Source organism: Loxodonta africana, chromosome 13 (assembly GCF_030014295.1).
Source record: "Loxodonta africana isolate mLoxAfr1 chromosome 13, mLoxAfr1.hap2, whole genome shotgun sequence".
NCBI classification, from domain to species: domain Eukaryota; kingdom Metazoa; phylum Chordata; class Mammalia; order Proboscidea; family Elephantidae; genus Loxodonta; species Loxodonta africana.
In genome coordinates this window covers 64,868,562-64,893,540 of record NC_087354.1, presented here as the reverse complement: position 1 = coordinate 64,893,540, position 24,979 = coordinate 64,868,562, and the positions used below count along the sequence as shown (strand labels likewise).

The 24,979-nt window shown below is 40.4% G+C and overlaps 1 protein-coding gene across 1 annotated transcript in view; it reads left to right on the top strand.

The window, feature by feature from the left end:
* Positions 1 to 24,979, top strand: part of FREM3 (FRAS1 related extracellular matrix 3) — a 118,447-nt gene that overhangs the window by 47,210 nt on the left and 46,258 nt on the right. The window contains 3 exon segments of the mRNA XM_003417532.3: positions 16,932 to 17,078; positions 20,584 to 20,814; positions 23,589 to 23,714. Coding sequence (XP_003417580.2) covers positions 16,932 to 17,078; positions 20,584 to 20,814; positions 23,589 to 23,714 — 504 coding nt within the window.

Genomic DNA, 24,979 nt, shown 5'->3' with positions numbered 1-24,979 from the left:
ACTTAACCACTACGCCACAAGTTTTCCAAAATAGAGTTTCCAAGGAGCGCCTGGTGGATTTGAACTTCCAACCTCTTGGTTAGCAGCTATAGCTCTTAACCACTACGCCACCAAGGTTTCCCAAACGTCGCTATACACTTCAAATTTCAATAAGTTAGAAATCCAACAACTGGACATTTTTCTCCATCATCACTTTAATAGTCTGTTTTTAAGCCAGTCCTATTCCAAAAATTAGGTCCCCAGGTGGCACAAATGGTTTGTGATTGGCTGATAACCAAAAGGTCGGCGGTTTGAAACCACCCAGTGGTACCTCAGAATAAAGGCCTGGCGATCTGTTTCCGTTAAGATTACAGCCAGGAAAACCCTATGGAGAAGTTCTATTCTGTAACTCGTGGGGTCACCATGAATAGAGAACGAATTCAACGGCAACTAACAACAACAATTCCAGGAACTAGGTCCCTGGGTGGTGCAAACAGTTTGTGCTCAGCTGCCTTTGAAAACTTTACGTGGCACAGCTCTACTCAGTACCACACAGGGTCGCCATGCATGAAAGTTGGCACAACAGCAATGGGTTATTCCAAAAGTTATCTTTCTTCTTTTTTCACCTTGCTGTGCGATTCGGTGCTTTCCTCTTCTTGGCTGGTCTGTCAGTGCTTGTTCACTGGCCTCCGTGTCCTCCATCTTGTTTGCCTCTCCTTTTTCTTGTTCTTCTTTGTCCGCAGATGGCACGCTGCCTAGCGCAGGGCCTGGCGCCTAACCAGCACTGAAGGCACGGTGATCCCTTTTCTACCTCCATCCTTTTATTATGAGGTTGCATGTTCACTCACCTCCGAGTTCAGTGTTCCCTTTTTTTTTTAAGACCATTTAAAAAAATTTAACAATGCCCCTCAGCTGTGACAACCAAAAATGTCTCCAAACAATTACTTTTAAACACAATTTATTCTCCTATCTGGTGAAAGAAAGAAAGGATCTTAATAATAATGGCATAAACTATAAAAGGCCTACATTCCCCTATGGAGGCTTCTCACATATGATGTCTTGTTTGCACCTCTCACCGATCTCAGAGTCATACACGAGGAGGACGTGTGACTGGTGAAGACAGACCTTCCCTCCACCTTGCTCCCTAGTTTCAAAGTCCAGAGGCCAACTGGCTGTCCATCTTGGCCCAAGTGACGGGCCTGAGAGAGTGAGAAGGGGTGATGCCTGAATCAGCTTCCCAAACCCCGGGATGTCTGTCTGATGTCAGATACTTCTCAAGGCCCTGTGTATGAGTGTGTGTGTGTGTGTGTGTGTGTGTGTGTGTGCACATGCATTGCATTAGGTGCCATACACTCGAGTCTGACTCATAGCAACCCTATAAGACAGAGTAGAACTGCTCCTTAAGGTTTCCAAGGCTGTAATCCTTACAGGAGCAGATTGCACATCTTTCTACCACAGAGTGCCGGAGGGTTCGAACTGCCAACCTCTTGGTTAGCAGCTGGGCACTTAACCTCTGTGCTGCCATGGGTCCAGCTACCTATAAATGTTCTTACCATCTCTACAATTGCCTGAATCCTTTGAGATGTATGGCCTGACAGAATACAAACATTGTACAATACAAACTTAACTCACTATTGTTAAACTCTCAGACATTTGCCCTTAAAATTTCCTTTCAGAATCTTCCTAAAATACTAATATGCTAAGAAATCCCAAACTTACATGTCTTGCCTTTGTTGTCCCCCAAATCTTTGTCTCATATAATCCAAACAGCTGATCAATGTTTCCACTTGGACTTCTTTCCATCACCTCAGCCAAATCTAAAACTGAACCCCAAGCTGTCTTCTGATTTTTCTATACCTCTTCTTACTACGCAACTCTTCTAGCTGCCCAGTTTGAACTCTGTGGGTCATTTTTGACTGGTTCTCACATGTAGTCATCCACCAAGTCCTGTCAACCCTCCTTTCCCTTTCCACCGTCACTGCCCAATGCTTGAGTGCTTATCCCCTCATGAAACCTGCTAACATCCTCTCTGAAGAAATTATACCCTTAAATGTCTTTAGAGCCACAATCCTTAGCACTGTGTCTGCTGCGTGGTTCGTATTCAGTAATTATTGACGGAAACATATTAGGGAATGAATAAATAGCTCTCCGTACAAAAATGACTTAGTCTTTCAAAATATCAATTATTACTGATTTTCTCCTGCCTCTCCATTAAAATGTGTGCATTAATGTCAAGACAACCTTAATGTACCCAAGTTCTTGAGTACCTACTGTGTGCCAGGCATTGTGCTAATCATTCTCATCTCCATTTTTTACTATAAGCCTTACAACTCTGTGAGGAAGATATTACTGTTGTTACTGTTACCATCCCTGTTTAACAAACAAGGAATCTAAAATTCAAGGGAACTTAGTAACTTTTTCAAGTTCATTAGCATCAGAGCAGCCACTTAACTTATATCCAGAGGCTTTACTCTTTCTGTCCTATCTGGATGCCTCCACATATTCTCTGCACATTTTATTTTGGAGATCTGAATGTACAAGAGTCCTTGGAGATAAGAATGCAAAAGGGCTTTCCAATATATCCACTCTGTTTTTGTGTCCTGATTAAAAGATAGACGCCATTAGGGTTATCTCTAAGTCTCTGACCCTTGTTTCTGAGAACTGCCTTCCTCCTCAGCCTGGCACTGCAGCCAAGGCCACAGTGAATTAGACCACAGCCAACTAGACCCAAGCTTGGCCACTGAAATTTCAAAATGCTCGTCTATGTCTGCTGGTTGCTTGAACTGAAGATAATCAAACTTAAGATGAGTGGGGCCACATGCCTAGAGAAGCAGAGAAGGCTGGCCTTCAAGATCACAGAATGAAACAAATGCCCGGACAGAAGTCTTGACAGGAAACCATGTGCCTCTAAAAGACGAAGACTTAGGGTAGCTGTTAGGGTCTCATGATATTCCATCACTAGTCCCCAGTTTCTGAGAAACCCAGCTATATTCCCTGTCATTGCATTATATGAACTATCCCTCTGTCCATCTGCAAAAACAAAACAAAACAAAAAAATCCTTCTTTTTTTTTTTTTAACTGATTTGGGTGCACGCCTATTACTTTCAACCTCAACTAAGATGAAAATGAGTCTGGCCTATCAGTCAAGCTTCTTAGTTGCATACCTACTTCAACTATTTAGACAAAAACAAAATTAATTGTGGTTATAGTAAGCTGTAGTATTATCGCCAGGAGATGAGAAAGAATGATAGCCTAGGCAATCAGAAAGGATGCCAACAGTACTCTGTGGACTGCCGTTGCCATTGGCATAGATACCAAACTTGCACGGCTGTCCCTGGACTCTGGACCTCTGCCACCAATAGTCATGAGATCCAGATGCTTCCATTGGTGCCCTCACCAAAATGTGGACCCCATTTAGCACTTGCTTCCTCACATTGCTCACTTGTGAGTCAAATTCTTAAATGGTGCACTTGACTGGTACAGTCTAGGGGACATACTTATGCCTTAGCTGTGAGGGAGGCTAAGAAATGGTATTTCCCAGCTTTTTCCTTGAGGATGTGGAACTCTAAAATGTCAAATTCTCCAAACATAGAAAGGGAGTTTAAAAGTTGCTGGATAGTCAGAAAACAAGATCATGTTAACTAAATGATCATAATGAACACTACGGGGCTGAAAAAGCGAGTGCACCTCCTTTAATACTGACTGACAGGCAAGGAATGAAAAGAGGATTCCAAGGGACCAGGGCCCAAGTAGACAACCAGTCATGACAAAACATTGATTAGGGTAAAGACGTGGAAATATTTCTTTTGTGTTTGATCTTCCCTCTGCCTATAATATGGTTCCTCTTAGCCTCTGATCGTATATCATCTTTTCAGAAAAGCCTTTCCTAACTACTGTATATAAAACAATACTAATAAAAAAAAGTTGCTGTCCATTCAACTCTGACTCATGGCGACCCCATGTGTGTCACAGTAGAACTGTGCTCCATAGCGATTTCAGTGACTGATTTTTCAGAAGTAGGCCACCAGCCCTTCTTCTGAGAAAGGCTTATTTTTGTTCATAGCACATATAACCACCAAGCATATTACACACTATTTGCTTATTTGCCCTGACTGGAAAGTAAGTTCCATGAGAACAGGAATTTTATTGTTTTGATTTCTCTAGTGACCAGCATGTAATAGATACTCAATAAATGTTTGTTGAATAAATGGATGACTGACTTAATTAACCAATTAACTAAAGTTTTTTTATTAATCATACCCCAGAAACATAGGCCATAACTTGGAGCTACAAGAGAATTCTAGGGTGCATTAACATGTTTTCTTATTAGAATTATCAAACCCAACAAACTAAAAGGTAACTTGGAACATTTTTGTAGTAAATGTATTTAAATATTTTGGCAATCAAAAAAAAAAAAAAACTTCCACTTTTACAATGAGGAAAACCAAAGACACAAGGGAAAGAATAGTCCAAAGGACTTATGGACCACAACTATCACAGCCTCCACCAGACAGTCCAGCACAACTAGATGGTGCCTGGCTACCACCACTGACTGCTATGACAGGAATCGCAATAGAGAGTCCAGGACAGAGCTGGAGAAAAATGTAGAACAAAGTTCTAACTCACAAAAAAGAAAAAAAAAAAAGACCAGACTTACTGGTCCGACAGAGACTGGAGAAACCGAGAGCACGGCCCCCGGACACCCTCATAGGTCAGTACCGAAGTTACTCCGGAGGTTCACCCTTCAGCTAAAGATTAGACAGCCCCTTAAAACAAAATGGGCACACCAACCCAGGGGCAAGGATGAGAAGGCAGGAGGGGACAGGAAAGCTGGTAATGGGGAACCCAAGGTCAAGAAGGGGAGAATGTTAAAGTGTTGTGGGGTTGGCAACCAATGTCACAAAACAATATGCATATTAATTGTTTAATGAAAAACTAGTAAAAAAAATTCCACTTTTAGGTAGATAGATTTTCTATGCATGACTTGAAAATTTTGATATATGAATATAACCAGTAATTGCCTCTCCAATCCTCCAGTCTTCACGGAATACAGGTTGACATGGAGAATTCTGCTTTCTCTTATCAAGCACATGATGGTTATATTAACTCTCTGAGTTATTTTGATTAATACATTAGGGAACTGTCCAATTTATTCATTACTCTAGAAATCTATAGCCAATTTATGCATATAATAAGTTTTTTTACTTAGAGTACAGTTTTTAAGGATGGACTAAACGGTTTCCATGCAAGGCAATTGCGATAAAATTTGGTGAATGTGTGCATTTTGGGGAGAGAAGTTTACTACCACAGGCTGAAGGAAATATGTGACCCCAAAACATTTTAAACCGGCTTAGTGTAAATCTGACTTGCAAGAAGTACAGCCAGAATGCTCCTTAGAAGCAAGGATGGCAAGACTTCATCTCACATATTTTGGACATGTTATCAGGAGGGACCAGTTCCTGGAGAAGGACTTCGTGCCTGGTAGAGAGTCAGCCAAAAAGAGGAAGCCCTTCAAGGAGATGAATTGACACAGTGGCTACAACAATGGGCTCAAACACAGCAATAATGGTGAAAACGGCACAGGACCGGCAGTGTTTTGTTCTGTTGTACACGGGGTCGCAATGAGTTGGAACCGACTCAACAGCACCTAACAACAGTGTATAAATGACCACACGTAACCAAGCAGGAGGTAAATACTTAGAGCCAAGAGCCAGAAAGTTCTATTACATTTATTCCTAGAATCGACTGGTCTTAGAGTTCTGAAAGGTCTTTTCATAAGGTTAGAAAGTTGATAGAATCATTTGGCGATAGACTACAGGAATATTTGGTGGGAATCATGAATTATGAATCATCATTTGCAAGGGAATTTTCAAGAAGAAATACATGTTGATGTTTCCTGCCATTGCTGGGAACTTTAAAGAATTATTTTATCTGGTGGATAGGGCTAGAAAAGGTTTGAAAACTTTGTTCATAGACTTGAAGTAACTTTTTAAATTAATTAAAAAAATACTATCTATCTTGGAGTTATTGTTTTTAGATTATTACTCTCAGATTCTTGTGATTTTACTTATGTCTACTAGGACTATGACACAAAACCTACTATAGTTCTTTCAGACGAGTATTAGTCAATGAATTAGTAGTCTAAGAACTTCACCTTTGCTCCTGTAAGATGCCATACCTGGAAGTGTAATTTTCCACATTATGAAAATCTCTGCTTTATAAAAGACATCATTACTAAGTTTTCTTTAGAGTGAAAATTTCTAGTACCAAATGATCTGAATTGCAGAAAAGCAAATAATACGTAGTTTTTCAGTAACTTGTCTGATAATGCATAAAATGAGGTACATCTTTAGAACAGGTTTGTTTAGAAAGCAAACAGCATTCACGGAGGCTACGCGTGAATCCATTCTCCAACAGTCTTGCATGCCTTAGAAATGGCACATCTTACTGAAGAACATCGTGCCGCTAATCTTCAAGGGCATGCCCTGCACCTCTATGTCTCCTTGACTCTGTTTCCCCTGAGCCCACTTTCTTCTCCCTCCATGTTAAAGTGGCCTCGCTCACTCTTCTCCACAGGTAGAAATTCTACCCCTCTCCCCCAAGTCCAGTTTCTGTTCTGCTCACTTTGCTTCATTCATTTCTATTCATAATTACATTGTAATATAACCATTTCACACATGCACACTTCATTTTCTGGTTGGACTGGAGACTCCGACAGCGCAGTATCCATGCTAGGGAAATAATAGTTTACAGGTATTACCTTGCCTATTTGGAATGACTTTTATTTAAAGACATCGTTACAGTGACACAACTTTTCAGATGTTTATTTTGATGGTAAACTGGCATTTGCAATGGAAGATGCTCCAGGTTTTAAGTATTATGTACTAAACCAGCTCCTTTTATCTTTGACAAATGTTCACATTTAATTGTGTTACAGTAACATCTTTAACACAGGATAAGCAGTGAGTATTTAGAACCAATCTGAAGAGCATGACCAATACAATCAGGAAGCCACTAATCTCTGATTTTGGCTACTTTACAGAAAAGAGGAGAGAGAAAAAAAAAAAACAAAAAGACATGCTGACTGGTCCTGCATCATACCCATGATTAGCGTTGCTTGGACCATTGTGACTCTTAAAGTTTTCACTGGCTTACTTTGGGAAATAGATCCCCAGGTATTTCTTTCTAGTCCTTCTTAGTCTGGAAACTCTGCTGGAACTTGTTCAGCATCATAGCAACATGCAAGCCCCCACCAACAAACAAGTAGTGACTGCACGTGAGGTACATTGGCCAGGAATTGAGTGGAAGACAAGAATTCTACCGCTGCCCCCATCTCTTCCACTCTACCGCCGTTTAATTATTTTGATTTTTTATAATCAGCCTTTTTTTTTTTTTTTTGGTTACTCTGCCAACACATGTACTTAATATGTTTTAGCTACCGGTATCTTGAGGCCAAAGTCCCATCAACTTGTTTCTTGGTTATGTACTTGGTTTCTGGGGCTGGTTTTATTTAGCAAAACTAATGAATATAACTTTAAAACATTAAACCTTCACCTTCTTGGACTCATCTAAAATTGAAAACATTTTCTGTCTTGTCTCTTTCTCCTAACACGCTGTTTTAAAACATCTTCTGTCTAAATATTTTGACACGAGAATATTTGTTATTTAGTCCAGTTCATGTTTGTTTTTCTCCTTTCTTCAGAAGTGAGTTGATTTGGTGTGTAATAGCCAGCATGCGTTTGCAGAAAGCGTTGACCTGGCCTGGTAGATCAGGCTGCAGTGACTGCTCAGCTCATTCTTGGAGGGGGTGATGCTTTCACATTTATACAGCTCACTTAAGAGCTATACGTATTAAAATTATAGCAAAATAAATAATAATAGTGGTGTTGACTAGGAGGGAAGACAAAATGGAGGTAGATTGCAAAGAAATCTGAAATGTGATGGAAAACTGCTTTGAAATCAAAATGGTATAATAAAAGTAGAATTGAAAATCCTGACAAAGGCTGTCCCTATTATGTTAACCACGGGAATAAAAAAAAAAAAAAAGTCATAAGAAGTAATATCAAACCCAAACCTATTGCCTTCAAGTCAATTCTGACTCATAGTGACCCTATAGGACAGAATAGAATTGCCCCATAGAGCTTCCAAGAAGCGGCTGGTGGATTTGAACTTTTGACCTTTGGTTAGCAATCATTGCACTTAATCACTACTTTACCAGGGTTTCAAAGAAGTAATATAGACTAATATAAATCAATGTTCTTTTAAAACCATGTTGATAATAAAAAAAAGAAACCATTGCTGTAAAGTCACCTCCAACTCATGGCAACCTCATGTATCACAGAGTAAAACTACTCCATAGGGTTTTCTTAGCTGTAATCTTTATGGAAGCAGATTGCCAGGCCTTTCTTCTGTGGTGCAATTGGACAGGTTCAAACTGTCATTGCCAACCTTTAGGTTAGTAGTCGAGTGCAAACTATTTGTGCCACTCAAGGACCTATATGATGATAATAACCCACATTTATTGAGCACTTAATTTGGACTGGGAACTTGTAGCATTGTTTTCTTTGATTCCAATAACAGTCTTATAAAGCACGTAATGTTGTTGTCACATTTACCTATGAAAAAACTAAAGCTAAGTAACTTGCCCAAGATCATACAGCCAGTAAATAGCAGAGCCAGAATTTGAATTTAGTTCCATCTGACTCAAGAACCTGTGCTCTTAATTAACTATTAGACCACAAATGAGCTACAGTTTCCTTTTGGAGCATTGGAGTTGCACTGATCCTTGACTCACAGGCTTTTGACGTCAAAGACAGAGCCCTGGACTTGTAGTCTGCAGGACTGAGTTCTTGCCTGGCCCTACCAAGAAGCTGAGTGAATGTGTTCAAGTCACTTCATCATCTCAAAATGATTTCTCTAGTTTAAAAATGAGACTAATATTTGCCCTGCTTTATACAGTGGTGGTAAGAATAAAATAAAGACTACGTGAAAAAACAGAATTTTGTATGGGAAACTAACTTGAGCTATAAACTTTCACTTAAAGCACAATAAAAAAAAAAAGAACAAGTGTAATATATAAGCTATAATTCTGACTCATGATTTCAAAATCCAAAGGCCTTTGGAAGAACGAAAGTGCTTTCAAACTGGAAACAAGATCAATAAAAAAAAAAATAACATAATAGAAATCCTGCTATGTTCATTTGCGTTCTGTTTTTCTGTATTGATTAGAACATCCACAATGATATTATTATTGTTTTTTGGTGCCATTGAGTCAGCAACCCTATGAACAATAGAATGAAACACTGCCTGCTCCTGCACCATCCTCACAATTCTTGCTATGTTTGAGCCCATTGTTGCAGCCACTGTGTCAACTCATCTCTTTGGGGGTCTTCCTTTTTTTCCTCTGACCCTCTACTTTACCAAGCATGATGTCCTTTTCCAGAGATTGAACCTTCCTGATAACACGTCCAAAGTAAACGAGATGTTATCTCTCCATCCTTGCTTCTAAGGAGCATATGGCTGTACTTCTTCTAAGACTGATTTGCTTGTTCCTCTGGCAGTTCATTTTATATCCCAGTATTCTTCACCAACACCACAATTTGAACGCATCCATTCTTCTTCAGTCTTCTTTATTCATTGTCCAGCTTTCGCATACATACGAGGTAATTGAAATACCATGGCTTGGGTCAGGCGCACCTTAGTCCTCAAGGTGACATCTTGGCTTTTTAAAATTTTAAAGAGACCTTTTGCATCAGATTTGCTCAATGCAATGCATCATTTGAATTCTCAATTGCTGCTTTCATGGGTGTTGATTGTAGATCCAAGTAAAATGAAACTCTTGACAACTTCAATATTTTCTCCATTTATCGCGATGTTGCTTATTGGTCCAGTTGTGAGGATTTTTGTTCTATGTTGAGGTGTAATCTATACCTGAAAGCTGTAGCCTTTGATCTTCATCAATAAGTGCTTCAAATTTCCTTCACTTTTGGCAAGCAAGATTGTGTCTCTGCACATCACAGGTTGTTAATGGGTCTTCCTTCAATCCTGACGTCACGTTCTTCTTTGTATAACCCAGATTCTCATATTATTAGCTCAGGATACAGATTAAATAAGCATGGTGAAAGGATACAACTCTGCCACACATCTTTTCTAATTTTAAACCATGCAGTATCCCCTTGTTATGTACGACTGACTGCCTCTTGATCCATGTACAGATTCCTCATGAGCACAATTAAGGGTTCTGGAACTCCTCCCATTCTTTGCAATGTTATTATAATGCTAATAATGGTTTCTTTTTAAAGAGAGAGAGAAGACAGATGGAGAGGAAACAGATGAAAATAAACATGCATTTATCTACCGGTTATATATATCAGTGAGCTACTAGTATGCCAAATAAGCATGATTTGTAATGTAACCAATTTGAAATGTAATACTATTTTATTTGTATGTCCTTTTATCATACATGCACTGGTGGTGGTTGGCAGGAAGGCTCCTTACCCTCCTCCTGGATGCAACTTGGGCAGGTCATATCACTTTTCTAATCAGTCTCTGATAAAAAACATTTTACACTCTTATTAAATCAAAAACAGTGTCATTCTGATCATTAAAATTCACAGTCCCAAGTAACAATCAAATCTCAGAACTTGTTTTGTGTTAAACCTTCTTGGCTTCCCCCACTGGTGAAGCCAGCCATGGGCCAGGACCTGCAATGTGGGAGCAGAAGTGAGGTCAGCTTCAGCTCATTGTCTGTTCATGAGTCCCCTAGCTTACTAACAGAGATGTTGCCTCCCCTAGGTTGAGCCAAGGGAGAGAGGGGATCAGGGGAACAGATCACAGTCTGGTACGGAAAGTCCTGTTGCTCTCTGATGTTGGGAGAGGCCTGGGTAGCAGCTGTTTGAAAGAGGGTCTTTCTCTAGTAGATGTTTTCATGGATTCCTTGAGGATTCCTGTTCCTGGAGTCCCTTCACTTGCATTTGCTCGTCTCTTACTTTGGTGGTCATCTTCCTGTTGCTTCCTGCTGAGATCCCATGGCCTTCTTAATGAGACCTAGTTGGTAGATGACTCATATCTTGTCCACATGCATGCATTCCTTATCTCACCTTTCATGGGTGCTCAGTTGCTTCCCAAATACAACCCTCTATGCTCTCTCTGGAACCCTGGTGGCACAGTGGTTAAGAACTCTACTGCTAACCAAAAGGTCAGCAGTTTGAATCCACAGCAGCTCCTTGGAAACCCTGTGGGGCAGTGCTACTCCGTCCTGTTGGATCACTATGAGTCAGAATCGACTTGACAGCAGTGGGCTTGGCTTGTGGTTTTTATGCTCTCTCTGTGAGGCATTGGTGGTTAAAATGCTAGAATTCCCACCTTCCATGCAGAAGACCTGCATTTGATTACCAGCCAATGCACCTCATATGCAGCCACCACCCATCTGTCAGTAGAGACTTGCTTGTTGCTATGATGCTGAACTGGTTTCAGCAGAGCTTCCAGACTAACTCAGACTAGGAAGAAAGACCTGATGGTCTACTTCTGGAAATCAGCCATTGAAAACTCAATGGATCACAAAGGTCTGATCTACAACCAATCATGGGTAAGGCACAGGACCAGGCAGCATTTCATTCCATTGTGCGTGGGGTTGGCATGAACTGGGAGGCTGACTGGATGGAAGTTAACAACATGCTGTCACTGCCTGCCAAGTTCACTTAAGCTTTTTTAGAAATGCATCAGTCACTTGGACCTCCAACTACAGGAAGATATGTGGAGGTGAAAAAGTAGCCTCACGTCACACCTACACCCTTCTCGGGTTCCCATTATGGCAACAGCTTTTTTTTTTTTTTTTTAAGTACTCTCTCTTCTCATTGTCCACACACTTACCCCTTTTGATATGCTTGACCTTATTAAGGGGTTTGGTGGTTTGGGAACTGGTTAGTAAAGCTTTTCTTTGTAAGCTTTGGATATGGTGGCCTGTTTCAAACTCACTTTGGTATCTAATATCTATTATTCTGGCCCATCAGTTGAAGCTGAGTCATAAAGAATCCTATTTTAACATCCTTCTACAAGCAATTCTTTGCACTGGCCACTTCCCAGCTGAAAGATACTTGTTCTTTCTTCCAATCCAAACACTTTATACACGTTTTTTGGTTTTTTGTTTGTTTGTTTGTTTGGGTTAACAAGAGTCCAGTTGACTATTGGCAAAGAGGTCTATGACCTGGTATGGTCAAGAGGAAATCAGGATAGAGCCCTTATATTCTTGTCTGTGGCCCTCTGCTTGGATATACTTTAAACATTTAAGCACCTGAGTTCAAATACCATTCTAGGTCCTGACAGTGAAAAAATAAGTAAATATAAGTGGTCGCTTCTTTCAAGAATTGCCTATACTAATGTGAGAACAAACAGATACACAAATAATTAACTGGTTGCTGTTGAGTTGATTCTGACTCGTGGTGATCCCATGCATGTCAGAGTAGAACTGTACTCCACAGGGCTTTCAATGGCTGTGACCTTGCAGAAGTAGACTTCCAGGTCTTTCTTCCAAGGCGCCCCTGGGTAAACTTGAACTGCCAATTTTCAGTTAGCACTGAGTGAGCTCCTTAGCCATTTGCACTACCCAGGGACTCCACACAAATAATACAAAAGGAGTAAATCAGAAAATAGAAGGAAGAAAGCAAGGGAGGGAAGAAGAGGGGGAGGAAGCTAACAAGGGAGAGAGAGAGGCAGGGAGGGAGGAGTGGAGGTGTTGAATAAGAGCTCAACTTAAAACTACCAAGCTTTGGCTCTTGGAACCCTGGTACGGTGAAACCAGTGAGAGCCAGAACTCAAAGGACTACCTTGTTTTTCCAGGTCTTACAAGTTTTCCCCCTTTAACAGTTCTTACTACTTTTCTATCACTCATTTTAGTAGAAATTATTTGAGTTTTCCTTCTCTGATAGGTATCCACCTTACACAGGTTCTGGCTTTCACAGGTTTTAGTGTACATAAGACCGTATATAGGGTCGCTATGAGTCAGAATTGACTAGATGGCACTGGGTTTTTTAAGACTGTTTATGAATAGGAACCCCCACATGTCTGTTGGTTTGTCGTACTGTGGGGGCTTGCCTGTTACTGTGATCCTGGAAGCTATGCCACTGGTATTCAGATGCCAGTAGGGTCACCCATGGAGGACAGGTTTCAGCTGAGCTTCCAGACTAAGACAGACTAGGAAGAAGGATCTTGCAGTCTATTTATGAAAAGCATTATCCAGTGAAAACCTTATGAATAACAGCGGAACACTGTCTGATTTAGTGCTGGAAGATGAGCCCCCCAGTTTGGAAGGCACTCAAAAGGTGACTGGGAAAGAGCTGCCTCCTCAAATTAGAGTCGACCCTAATGACGTAGTTGGAGTAAAGCTTTCAGGACCTTCATTTGCTGATGTGGCATGACTCAAAATGAGAAGAAGCCGTTGCAAACACCCATTAATAATGAGAACCTGGAATGTATGAAGTATAAATCTAGGAAAATTGGAAATTGTCAAAAATGAAACGGATCCCAAAGCCAACTCTTCAGACAGGGATTGGACTGGACAATGGGTTGGAGAGAGATGCTGATGAGGAGTGAGCTACTTGCATCAGGTGGACACCTGAGACTATGTTGGCATCTCCTGTCTGGAGGGGAGATGGGAGGGTAGAGGGGGTTAGAAACTGGCAAAGTGGCCACAAAAGGAGAGACTGGAAGGAGGGAGCGAGCTGACTCATTAGGGGGAGAGTAGGTGGGAGTATGTAGTAAGGTGTATATAAGTTTATATGTGAAAGACTGACTTGATTTGTAAACTTTCACTTAAAGCACAATAAAAATTATTTTTAAAAAAAGATGTACGCATTTTAAATTTTGTTAGATCATAATATTGTTGAATATTCCTTAAGCATTTACACCAACAAACAGTTCCAAGGGTGCCTATTTCCTCATTCTGTCATCAAGATTATGTATTATTAAAGTCTTTGATCTTGCCAGTCTAAAAAAAAAAGAAATGAAATGGAATGCATAAGCATCGATATCCTAGGCATTAGTGAGCTGAAATGGGCTGGTATTGGCCATTTCGAATTGGACAGTCATATAGTCTACTATGCTGGGAATGACAACTTGAAGAGGAATGTTGTTGCATTCATCATTAAAAAGAACATTTCAAGATCTATCCTGAAGTACAACACTGTCAGTGATACGATAATATCCATGCACCTACAAGGAAGACCAGTTAATATGACTATTATTCAAATTTACACACCAACAACTAGGGCCAAAGATGAAGAAATAGAAGACTTTTATCAGCTGCTGCAGCCTGAAATTGATCAAACATGCAGTCAAGATGCATTGATAATTACTGGTGATTGGAATGCGAAAGTCGGACACAAAGAAGAAGGATCAGTAGTTGGAAAATATGGCCTTGGTGATAGAAACAATGCCAGAGATGGAGTGATAGAATTTTGCAAGACCAACAAATTCTTCATTGCAAATACCTTCTTTCACCAACATAAAAGGCGACTATACACATGGACCTCATCAGATGGAACACACAGAAATCAAATTGACTACGTCTGTGGAAAGAGACGATGGAAAAGCTCAATATTATCAGTCAGAACAAGGCCAGGGGCCAACTATGGAACAGACCATCAATTGCTCATATGCAAGTTCAAGCTGAAACTGAAGAAAATCAGAGCAAGTCCACGAGAGCCAAAATATGACCTTGAATATATCCCACCTGGATTTAGAGACCATCTGAAGAATAGATCTGACGCATTGAACACTAGTGACCAAAGACCAGACGAGTTGTGGAATGACATCAAGAACATCATCCCTGAAGAAAGCAAGAGGTCATTGAAAAGACAGGAAAGAAAGAAAAGACCAAGATGGATGTCAGAGGAGACTCTGAAACTTGCTCTCGAATGTCGAGCAGCTAAAGCAAAAGGAAGAATCGATGAAGTAAAAGAACTGAACAGAAGATTTCAAAGGGCAGCTCAAGAAGACTAAGTATTATAAAGACATGTGCAAAGAGCTAGAGATGTAAAATCAAAAGGGAATAACACACTCAGCATTTCTCAGGCTGAAAGAACTGAAGAAAAATGCAAGCCTCAAGTTGCAACAGTGAAGGATTCCATGGGGAAAAACTTAAATGTTGCAGGAAGCATCAAATGAAGATGGAACGAATACACAGAGTCATTATGCCAAAAAGAATTAGTCAATGTTCAAACATTTCAAGAGGTGGCATATTATCAGGAACCGATGGCTGAAGGAAGAAGTCCAAGCTGCTCTGAAGGCATTGGTGAAAACAATGCTCCAAGAATTGATGGAATATCAATTGAGATGTTTCAACAAACAGATGCAGCACTGGAGGTGCTCAATTGTCTACGCCAGGAAATATGGAAGACAGATTCCTGGCCAACTGACTGTAAGAGATCCATATTTAAACTTATTCCCAGGAAAGGTGATCCAACCAAATGTCAAAATTATAGAACAATATCATTAATATCACAGGCAAGCAAAATTTTGCTGAAGATCACTCAAAAACAGCTGGCAACTGCCAGAAATTCAGGCCAGTTTCAGAAGAGGACATGGAACCAGGGATATCATTGCTGATGTCAGATGGATCCTGGCTGAAAGCAGAGTATACCAGAAGGATGTTTACCTGTGTTTTATCGACTATGCAAAGGCATTCGACTGTGTGGGTCATAACAAATTATGGATAACATTGTGAAGAATGGGAATTCCAGAACACTTAATTGTGCTCATGAGGAACCTTTACATATCAGGAGGCAGTTGTTCGGACAGAACAAGGGGATACTGATGGGTTTAAAGTCAGGAAAGGTGTGTGTCAGGGTTGTATTCTTTCACCATACCTATTTGATCTGTATGCTGAGCAAATAATCCCAGAAGCTGGGCTATATGAAGAACGGGGCATCAGGATTGGAGGAAAACTCATTAACAACCTGTATTATGCAGATGACACAACCTTGCTTGCTGAAAGTGAAGAGGACTTGAAGCACTTACTAATGAAGATCAAAGACCACAGCCTTCAGTATGGATTGCACCTCAACATAAAGAAGACAAAAATCCTCACAACTGGACCAATGAGCAACATCACGATAAATGGAGAAAAGATTGAAGCTGTCAAGGATTTCATTTTACTTGGATCCACAATCAACAGCCATGGAAACAGCAGTCAAGAAATCAAAAGACTCATTGCATTGGGTAAATCTGCTGCAAAGGACCTCTTAAAAGTGCTGAAGGGCAAAGATGTCACCTTGAAGACTAAAGTGTGCCTGACCCACGCCGTGATATTTTCAATTGCATCATAAGCATGTGAAAGCTGGACAATGAATAAGGAAGATCAAAGAAGAATTGACACCTTTAAATTGTGGTGTTGGCAAAGAATATTGAATATCCCATGGACTGCAAAAGAACGAACAAATCTGTCTTAGAAGGAGTACAACCAGAATCCTCCTTAGAAGCAAGGATGGCGAGACTGTGTTGGACATGTTGTCAGGAGGGATCAGTCCCTGGAGAAGGACATCATGCTTGGCAGAGTACAGGGTCAGTGGAAAAGAGGAAGAGCCTGAACGAGGTGGATTGACACAGTGGCTGCAACAATGAGCTCAAGCATAACAACGATTGTAAGGATGGCACAGGACCAGTAGTGTTTCTTTCTGTTGTGCGTAGGGTCGCATGAGTCAGAACCGACTCGACGGCACCTAACAACAACAACAATGAATAGGAGGCACCTAGCTCCCTCCACGTTAAGCAGAGGAAACAGGATTTAAGACAGTGCTAATAACTTTCTCTAGAAAAGCAACAACTTTTTTTTTTCCACACAAAAAGGAGCATTTATGTTGAAACCCTTGGCTTCAGAAGCAAAAGGCAACCTTGGTCACTACAATTTTTGTATCAAATACTCGAACAGACTTTTTCTTTTCCTCTTTCAGTTGCAGGAGGAAACAAACTAACAAATCAACCTTGCCATCTAAACTGGGCTTGGATTTCTTTGGAGAACAGCTACTACATTGTGGATGAAGACTCCACATTCCTGGAAGTGACCCTCACACGCAGAGGATACCTTGCAGAAACACCTTTTATCAGTAAAGAACTTTGGATTGGTTGTTGGCAGAAGGCAGTGGAAAAATGAAACCTAGACTTAAAAATAATTTTGAAAGAACATATTGGAAGAGAATCAATACCGTTTGGGGGACGCTTGTGAAGGTATGTGTGAAACTGTGCTATGATTTTTGCTCCGTGTCAGTTATAGGCTTGTATGTACGTCAGATTCTTAGCCTCCTTTTCCTCTTTATGGCAAGTTATATTCTTTCTCTCTTTTAAATTGCCATTCAAGGGACTCCAGGATAATTAAGGCATCCTGTAGCCATATACCACAATCCCCAGTCACTCAGATTCTTTCAAAATGGTTTTTAAATATCTAATACAATGTTGTGTTTAATTCTAGCTATTTCTTTTGATTATGTAGAGTTGTTTTAACCTGCTGTTGGGTTATAAATTCCTTGAGGATGTGTACAATGTCAATTTTTTCTGCATTTTACAAGGACCTAGTGTAGAACTATGCCTCTCTGGGGTTAACAAGTAATGCCTACATAATGTATCTTATTATCATCATTAATAATTAACAATTACTCTAATAATGCATCACATTTCTATAACACCTTTAGCTGCCAGAGCTTTCAGAAATAGTTTTGCACTGATTTTTTTCACAGCCTACTAATGAGACACAGAGGGGTCTGTATCCCCCCCCCTTTTTTTTTTTTTACAAGCGACCATTATGAATTTCCCCTGCTCAGAGTCCGGCAGACATACCAAAACTGAGGAAGGAAATGGACTGAGGAGAGAACAGGCAATCAAAAAAAAAAGTCTTATTTCCTACTCTCCTCTCTAGATCCCAGCTTCTCCAGCCTTCTTCAGGACTAGGTGGGACTGGTCTCCTAGGAGAAGAGGTCAGCCAAAGAGCACCCTGATGTCTGGGTGGCGCTCAGCTTCGGTCTTCGCCCCAGGTTACTCTATCAACACACCATGAAACTTGCTGCCAGAAACTTCAGCCGAAACATGCTTACTTTCTCTTGCGGGGTTCTGCCTCCACAATTCTTTATCTTGGGGCCTTCTTATGGGCACAAGATTTGGGTTATTAAGTCAAGACCTATTTTCATATCCTGGCTCAGGAAAAACACCGTACTTTTGCCCAGAATAATTTGAAGGTTTGTTGATTAACTAACCCTCTCAGGCGACTTTCCTCAGCCACCATATCTGAGCCAGCCCCTCTGCCACACTATCCCCTCCCCCACGTTATGTTCTTCGAAGCACTTAGCATCCCCTGACATGCAGCAGACGTCTCTTTGCCCACCATCTTCCCCGTAGATTTCTAGCTCCTTCAGGGCAGGAGTTACGTCTTTGGTTACGCCCATCTCAGAGAATAGTATGGAGCCTATGGTTCACCCAGCGTTGGTTGTTGAGAGAACTACAGTCAGCCCTTGTGATCTATAAAACACCACTTAAAACCATGTCAAAACCATGGAAATGAATCTTCAAAACATTTTACCTTTGCTCAAGAAAGCCTCCCTGTACCCTCATCCCACCTTACACTGTGTTTAGTGGCCTAAGCACAAAATCTAGAAGAAAAACAGCAACAAAAACTGTGGGGTTTGAATTCCCACTCTGTTACTTCCTCATTTTTGTGACATTCAAAAGAGCCTCAGTTCCCTTACCTGTAAAGTAGCCACCTCAAGTTTTGCTTGTGAATTAGTAAATACAATAATGCCTGCAAATCGACGTAGCATATTCCCTGGCACATAGTAGGTGCTCAGTAAATGTTAACTACCGTTATTATTCCATAAACCAAAAACCGAACCCGTTGCCCTCGAGTTGATTTCGACTCATTCATAGTGACCCTATAGAATCGAAATCACCTGTTCATCTGTTTATCTTTCTAGTGGCAAAAAAAAAAAAACAACTGTTGCCTTCGAGTCAATTCCAACTCATAGTGACCCTATAGGACAGAGTAGAACTGCGCCATAGGGTTTCCAAGTAGCAGCTGGTGGATTTGAGCTGCCGACCTTTAGGCTAGCAGCTTCACTTCATCGGTGGGTCACAAGGGCTCCTTTCTAGTGGTGGCTGTGCCTAATTCAGTATTACATCCTCAGCACCTAGCACAGAGCTGATGCTCAGCAAAAACTAACAGCCACGTGCCTACTCGAGCCACATGGTAGTGCCACCTGGCTCTATTTAAGCTGTGGCTGAGGACGCCACGCACTGTTCTTTATCTTTTTACTTCCAACACATGGTCAGACAAGGTTTTTACTAAATAACAGATATTCACTCTGTTAGCAAGCTAGGATTAATGCTGGCTTTCTTTGACACTTTTAAAAAGTCAACATTAGCTATCCTACCTTGGAAATTATTTTCTCACATTGCAGCTTTGGGTATTGTCTATAAAGCATCAGATTCTCTGAGAAAGAAGCAAAGAAATTGGCACAAGGGGCTCTTAATCTCATTTTATGTGCAGTTTTTCACAATAGCTGATGTCAGGTCATATTTGATTTCACACATTTGAAAAATTAAAGAGCCTAAACTATAATGAGACCTCAAGTGGTGAAGCATGGGTATTCTTCCTTCATTCAGTCTTCATTGGGAAGTTAAAATCAAAACCAAACAATACTAGAATGCTGCTTGAACTTTTTGAGGTGAGGGAGGACCTATTCACTCTGGAAGGGGTAACAACTTTCACCCTTAGATCTCACATTGGTTATTTTTAACACTATTTTGTTGCGGTCATTCAGTCTCCAGTAAATCACTAAGCCCTATTTCCTAACAGATCACTAATCTTCCCCTCTTTATTTCCACTGACACTGCCCTACTTGTCTGGAAAATTGCTAGCAATTTCTTCACAATCAAAAATCACTAAGCATACAAGGAAACAAGCCACCATGAGTGAGGACCTGCATGAGGAAACAAACTACAGAGTCATTCCCCCAAAGACTGTGGAAATTGGAATTATCATATACAAGGTATTCACTCAACAAAGTTATTGAATACCTACCATGTGCCAGGCAGTGTCCTAGTTACCAGGTATTCATCAGGGAACAAAACAGCCAAAAATCTCTGCCTCTACTGACTTTACATTCCAGTGTCTTCTTCTTCAGACTGTGATTTTTTGGGGGGCCTGGGACAGTTTCTCACTCATCTTTGATTCTTCAGCACCTGGCAAAGCTTGGCACGTCAGAGGCCTTCAGTAAATATTTGTTAAAATAACAAACAGGTTAATGACCATTCTCTATTTTCTCTCAGCTCTCCTTCCATACTTGATAACATAATCAATAGGTTAATCACTACTTTTTATCAATAATACCCATTGCCGTTGAGTCGATTCCAGCTCATAGCTACTCTATAGGACAGACTAGAACTGTCCCATAAGGTTTCCAAGGAGTGGGGCTGATGGATTCACACTGCCGACCTTTTGATTAGCAGCCTTAGCTCCTAACCCCTGTGCCACCAGGGCTCTTTTCATCAACAATAGAAACTACTTAAGAAGAATATTCCTTCAGTCATTTAGCTTTATATTTATAGTTTCCTGATATTTTTCAGCCATTGGAACCAAAGATGAAACTGCAAAAAAAGATAAAAATTTTAAAGGAAAGGCCCAGCAATTGGTCTAGTTCAATCCTGGACAGACTACAGCCACATGGAGGGTGAGAATTATATCTGACAATGAATACGAGGCTTGAGAGACCTTCCAGATCATTCTGTCAGACCCTGTCATGGCTGCATTGGAGTTTCCAGAAATGGCAACAGTTGAAATTGTAGACCCTGGAGATGGTAAGTGATACCTATCGATAGATATATTAGCCAGCATAGATCCCTCAGTAAACTTCAGCCATTCGTATCTCCCTCGAGCTCTGTAAACTACAGGACAGGTTCATATCCATTTAGGATTTAAAGGTAAGTAAATCACTTTAAGGCATTCATTTTTTTTTAATTTGTTCTTAAGTTTTAAAAGGAATACAGGAGACTGAAATAGAGAGGATCTTTACCAGCATTTCTTTAACATATACTCAGATTCTCGTTTTAAGCTCTCTGCCCTTAGATATGGAGCAGCTTTGCCCCCAGATGGCTAGTCTTATTCCAGGCTCACTCCAGGCCCACCCTCTTCTCACAATCTTCTGGGATCCACTGCAGCCACCACTCCAGATGGTGACCTAGATGTGGCTGCTAGGAACCACTCAGCTTGTTAGTTTTACCATGTATTCTACAAAGTTCTGTTATAGTTGTGCATCATATTCTTGAATTCATTGATTTATTTTACTCATCCATTCATTCAGCAAATATTTAGCAGAGGAATTAAAAAGAAAAATGACTCTAACCAGTAATCCTGCTATTTGCAGCATCTTTTTGTGAAAGTAAAGAATATTCCCGAAAAGGGGACTTAACTATTCATCTTTTAACTTTAATTAGACATGCTGGTTATCATAATAACTGAAATAATTCACGTCACACCTGGAGGTGCCTAATTTTCACCAAAGAGTAGGTCTTAGTTCGATTCCACAAGAATCAAAGAAGTCTCTTTATTGGTATGTCCCAGACTGTATAACAGAGAACTTTAGTATAATAGCATTTCCACAGGAGGTGGACAGCTTTGCATTGTCAAATACATCTAGGAGCAATTTCAAACTCTACCCCCCTTTTGAAGCATCATAATTCACTTCAGCTTATTAAGGATTCTGAGAAACTCTGCTATAGAAACAAATGTTTAACTTTGTTTAGCCCAGTTTTCCTAAACAGGACCAGAGTTTTTTGGTTTTGTTTGTTTGTTTTTGTCATCTACAAGGACACAAGGAATGCCCTTTAAAGTCTCTCAGAGCTGTAGTTTTCCTAAGACACAATTTGAGAAATGCAGCTCTCCATGCTCTGCACTTTGTCAGTACAAAAGAATTAGAAAACCCTGTCTGTACCACCCAAGGAACAAGGTATCAAAGCAGTTTTATTGGTAACAAAGCTTAGACACTTGAATCATTTAGGATGTGAGAAGAGTTATAAGGTAAGGAAGTGGTGAGATCAACATGGTCCCAAGCAATTCAACTTCCTGGAGGAGGCAGGGTGTCAGCTGAGTCTGGAAGAGTAAATAGGGCTTTGATTAGTAAAGTGACTAGGAACAGGCTTTCCAGAATAGGAAAATGGGAGAAGTGATTAAATAACAGTCCTGTTGTAGTGGTTTTTTCACCTGATATTGATAACTTTAATTTACTTTCAGCTTCTTCTCTGATGTCAAAGTTTTGGATTGAGAGATGGCAAGGTAGTAGACTACCAAAATCCAAACCACACCCACTGCCATCCAGTCGATTCTGACTCATAGTGACCCTATAGCACAGAGTAGAACTGTCCCATAGAGTTTCCAAGGAGCACCTGGCGGATTCAAACTGCTGGCCTCTTGGTTAACAGCCATAGCACTTAACCACTGCACCACCAGGGTTTCCAGTAGACTACCATAGGGGGTCAAATGGAGGAAAGAAAATTATCTCAGGCCTATTTCCCCTTAACCAGAAACAACTGTTTTCCTAAAGGTTAATACCAGTTACTATTGAAACTAATTTAGCCAGGAAAGTAAAGAAAAATAAAAATTAATGTAAAATCACTAGATAACTTAACATTGAGCTCTGGACGATCACTTTATAATATTTTCAAGATCCAAAAGAAGAAAGTATGGTGGCCTATATTTTTCCTTCCTTCTTGCATTGCCAAGAGGAAGAATCTATTGTATATATACTGTGGGAAAAAGAATTGAGGCAACTGAATGTGACGAAACAGATAGTTACTTCGATTCTTCACTTGACTCTATGAGAAGAAGCAACTGACTTTAGAAATTTATTTTTTAAACAAACACATATTCTATTTACGCAATGCATGCTTAAGGAAAAAAAAACTTGGAAAACCCAGAGAAAATAGTACACTTATTTCCATCACCAAGAGATAACCAATATTCATATAGTTTGATGGATGTTCTGATGATGTGTGTGTATAGGCACACATGCAAACACACACAGCTCAGTACATTTCAGCAGGAATATTTTTACAGTTGAGGGAATGTCCAGCACCTTATCTTTCTCAGCATATTAAGTGGCCAGTATAGTGTCTTACACATAGTGTCTGCTCAATGAATGTTGAATAAAATGCTTGTTAAAAAATTTTTTCTATATTTATGAATTAGATTACCTGATTGTTAGAAGTGTTAAACAGATGAACAGTTAAAAAAAAAAAAAAAAAGAAGAAGAAGAAAGGGTAGAAATATCTGATCTGTATTTAGAAGACCTAAACTTTGACAAAAAAAACAGACACAGAATTGCTGCAAGATTTTCCTTTCCATTTTAATACTAAATATCCTCTTCAACCTTTCAAAAGGGTCAGCCCAATTCCACTGCTTCTTCAGTTCAAATTCATAATAAGTATTTCTCATTCTCACTAAATTTAACATAGTTAAGTATGTTTTAAAAAAATGTAGAAGTCAAAAGATGATATACATTTCTGCTCAAGTATATTAAAAAATCACCAATCAAATTTAAATCTTGCTGAATAGTCTTCTATCTTCTTTTTTCTAGAATCAATAGTTTATATTCCAGAAGCAGGATACAAAATAGAGCAGGATATTGGAGAGATTTTTACACCTTTGAGATGGCCTGGAGATGCCAGCCAGGAACTAATGGTCCTTTGCTCTACACAGCAAGGTATGAGGGTTTGTGGGATAATCTTATCCAGGAGTAAGGTTATCAGTACAGGCTGGTTGTGTTGGGAGCAGCGTGGGCAGTGAGCAAGGCACTGCGTGAGGACCTTAGAGACCTGGGCTATTTACTGTCTAGGCCCTCTGCTCGCCTCCCTGGCAGCTCTGTGCAGGGGCCCTAACTCCTCCCAACTGGTTTTCACAATCAGGGATAACATTTTACTCAAAATTGGCATAAAAATATCTGTCATCTGTGTGGGCCTATTTCGGCAGAATAGGCCCTTGTTGGGAAACTGCAACCATTTCAGCTGTGTGGTGGAGAGGTGGGTTTTTGACGTTTGACATTACTTTGCCTATTAAACAAGGTCCTCACCTACCCACATCAGGGACCTAAGGACTGGTAGCTCCACTCAGGTCACCCAGCCACCCACAACAGGGGTCCAATAACGGGTACCTCCTAACCCTCACAACCAAAAACTTTGGGTGCCCATGGTCCCTCTGCAGAACCCACCCACCAGCATGCTCTAGGGAACAGAGACGCATTTTATCAGAGATACTTGGGGTCGGTTCTCAGCCCCCTGCCTTGCTCAGAGTGTGACCCCCTACTGCAATCAGATACCAGTATATATGCCATTCACCCCTGCCCCTCTAAGACTGTAGGACAGAGCCCGTACCACACACTTGATGATCAGCTACCTGGAAACCTGAGCTGAACTCATACAAGAAAACTGAATGAACTCCTAGACTGATATACATGATAACAGCTCTAGCCAGCTGGGGACAGGACACTAGAGATCCAAAGGCGAAAATAATCAAACTAGCTCACTCAAGCAACCCATAAGGGTATACTGAAACAAAACAAAGCAAGCAGCTACGACACAGTAAGCAAGCATAAACTAATAAAATAACTTAAAATGGTTTGGAGACAACAGTCAATATCAAGTCACATAAAGAAACAGACCATGATCACCTCAACAGATTCTCAGAGCAAAGAATCCAGGGACCTTCTAGATGAAGGTGCTTTCCTGGAACTACCAGGTGCAGAACACAAAAGTTTAATATACAGAACCCTTCAAGACATCAGGAAGGAAATGAGGGAATACACAGAACGAGCCAAGGAACACACAGATAAACCAACTGAAGAAATTAGAAAGCTTATTCAGGAACATAAGGAAAAGTTTAATAAGCAGGAAAAATCCATAGACAGATAGCAATCACAAATTTGGAAGATAAACAATAAAATTACAGAATTAGATAATAGAAAGTCAGAGG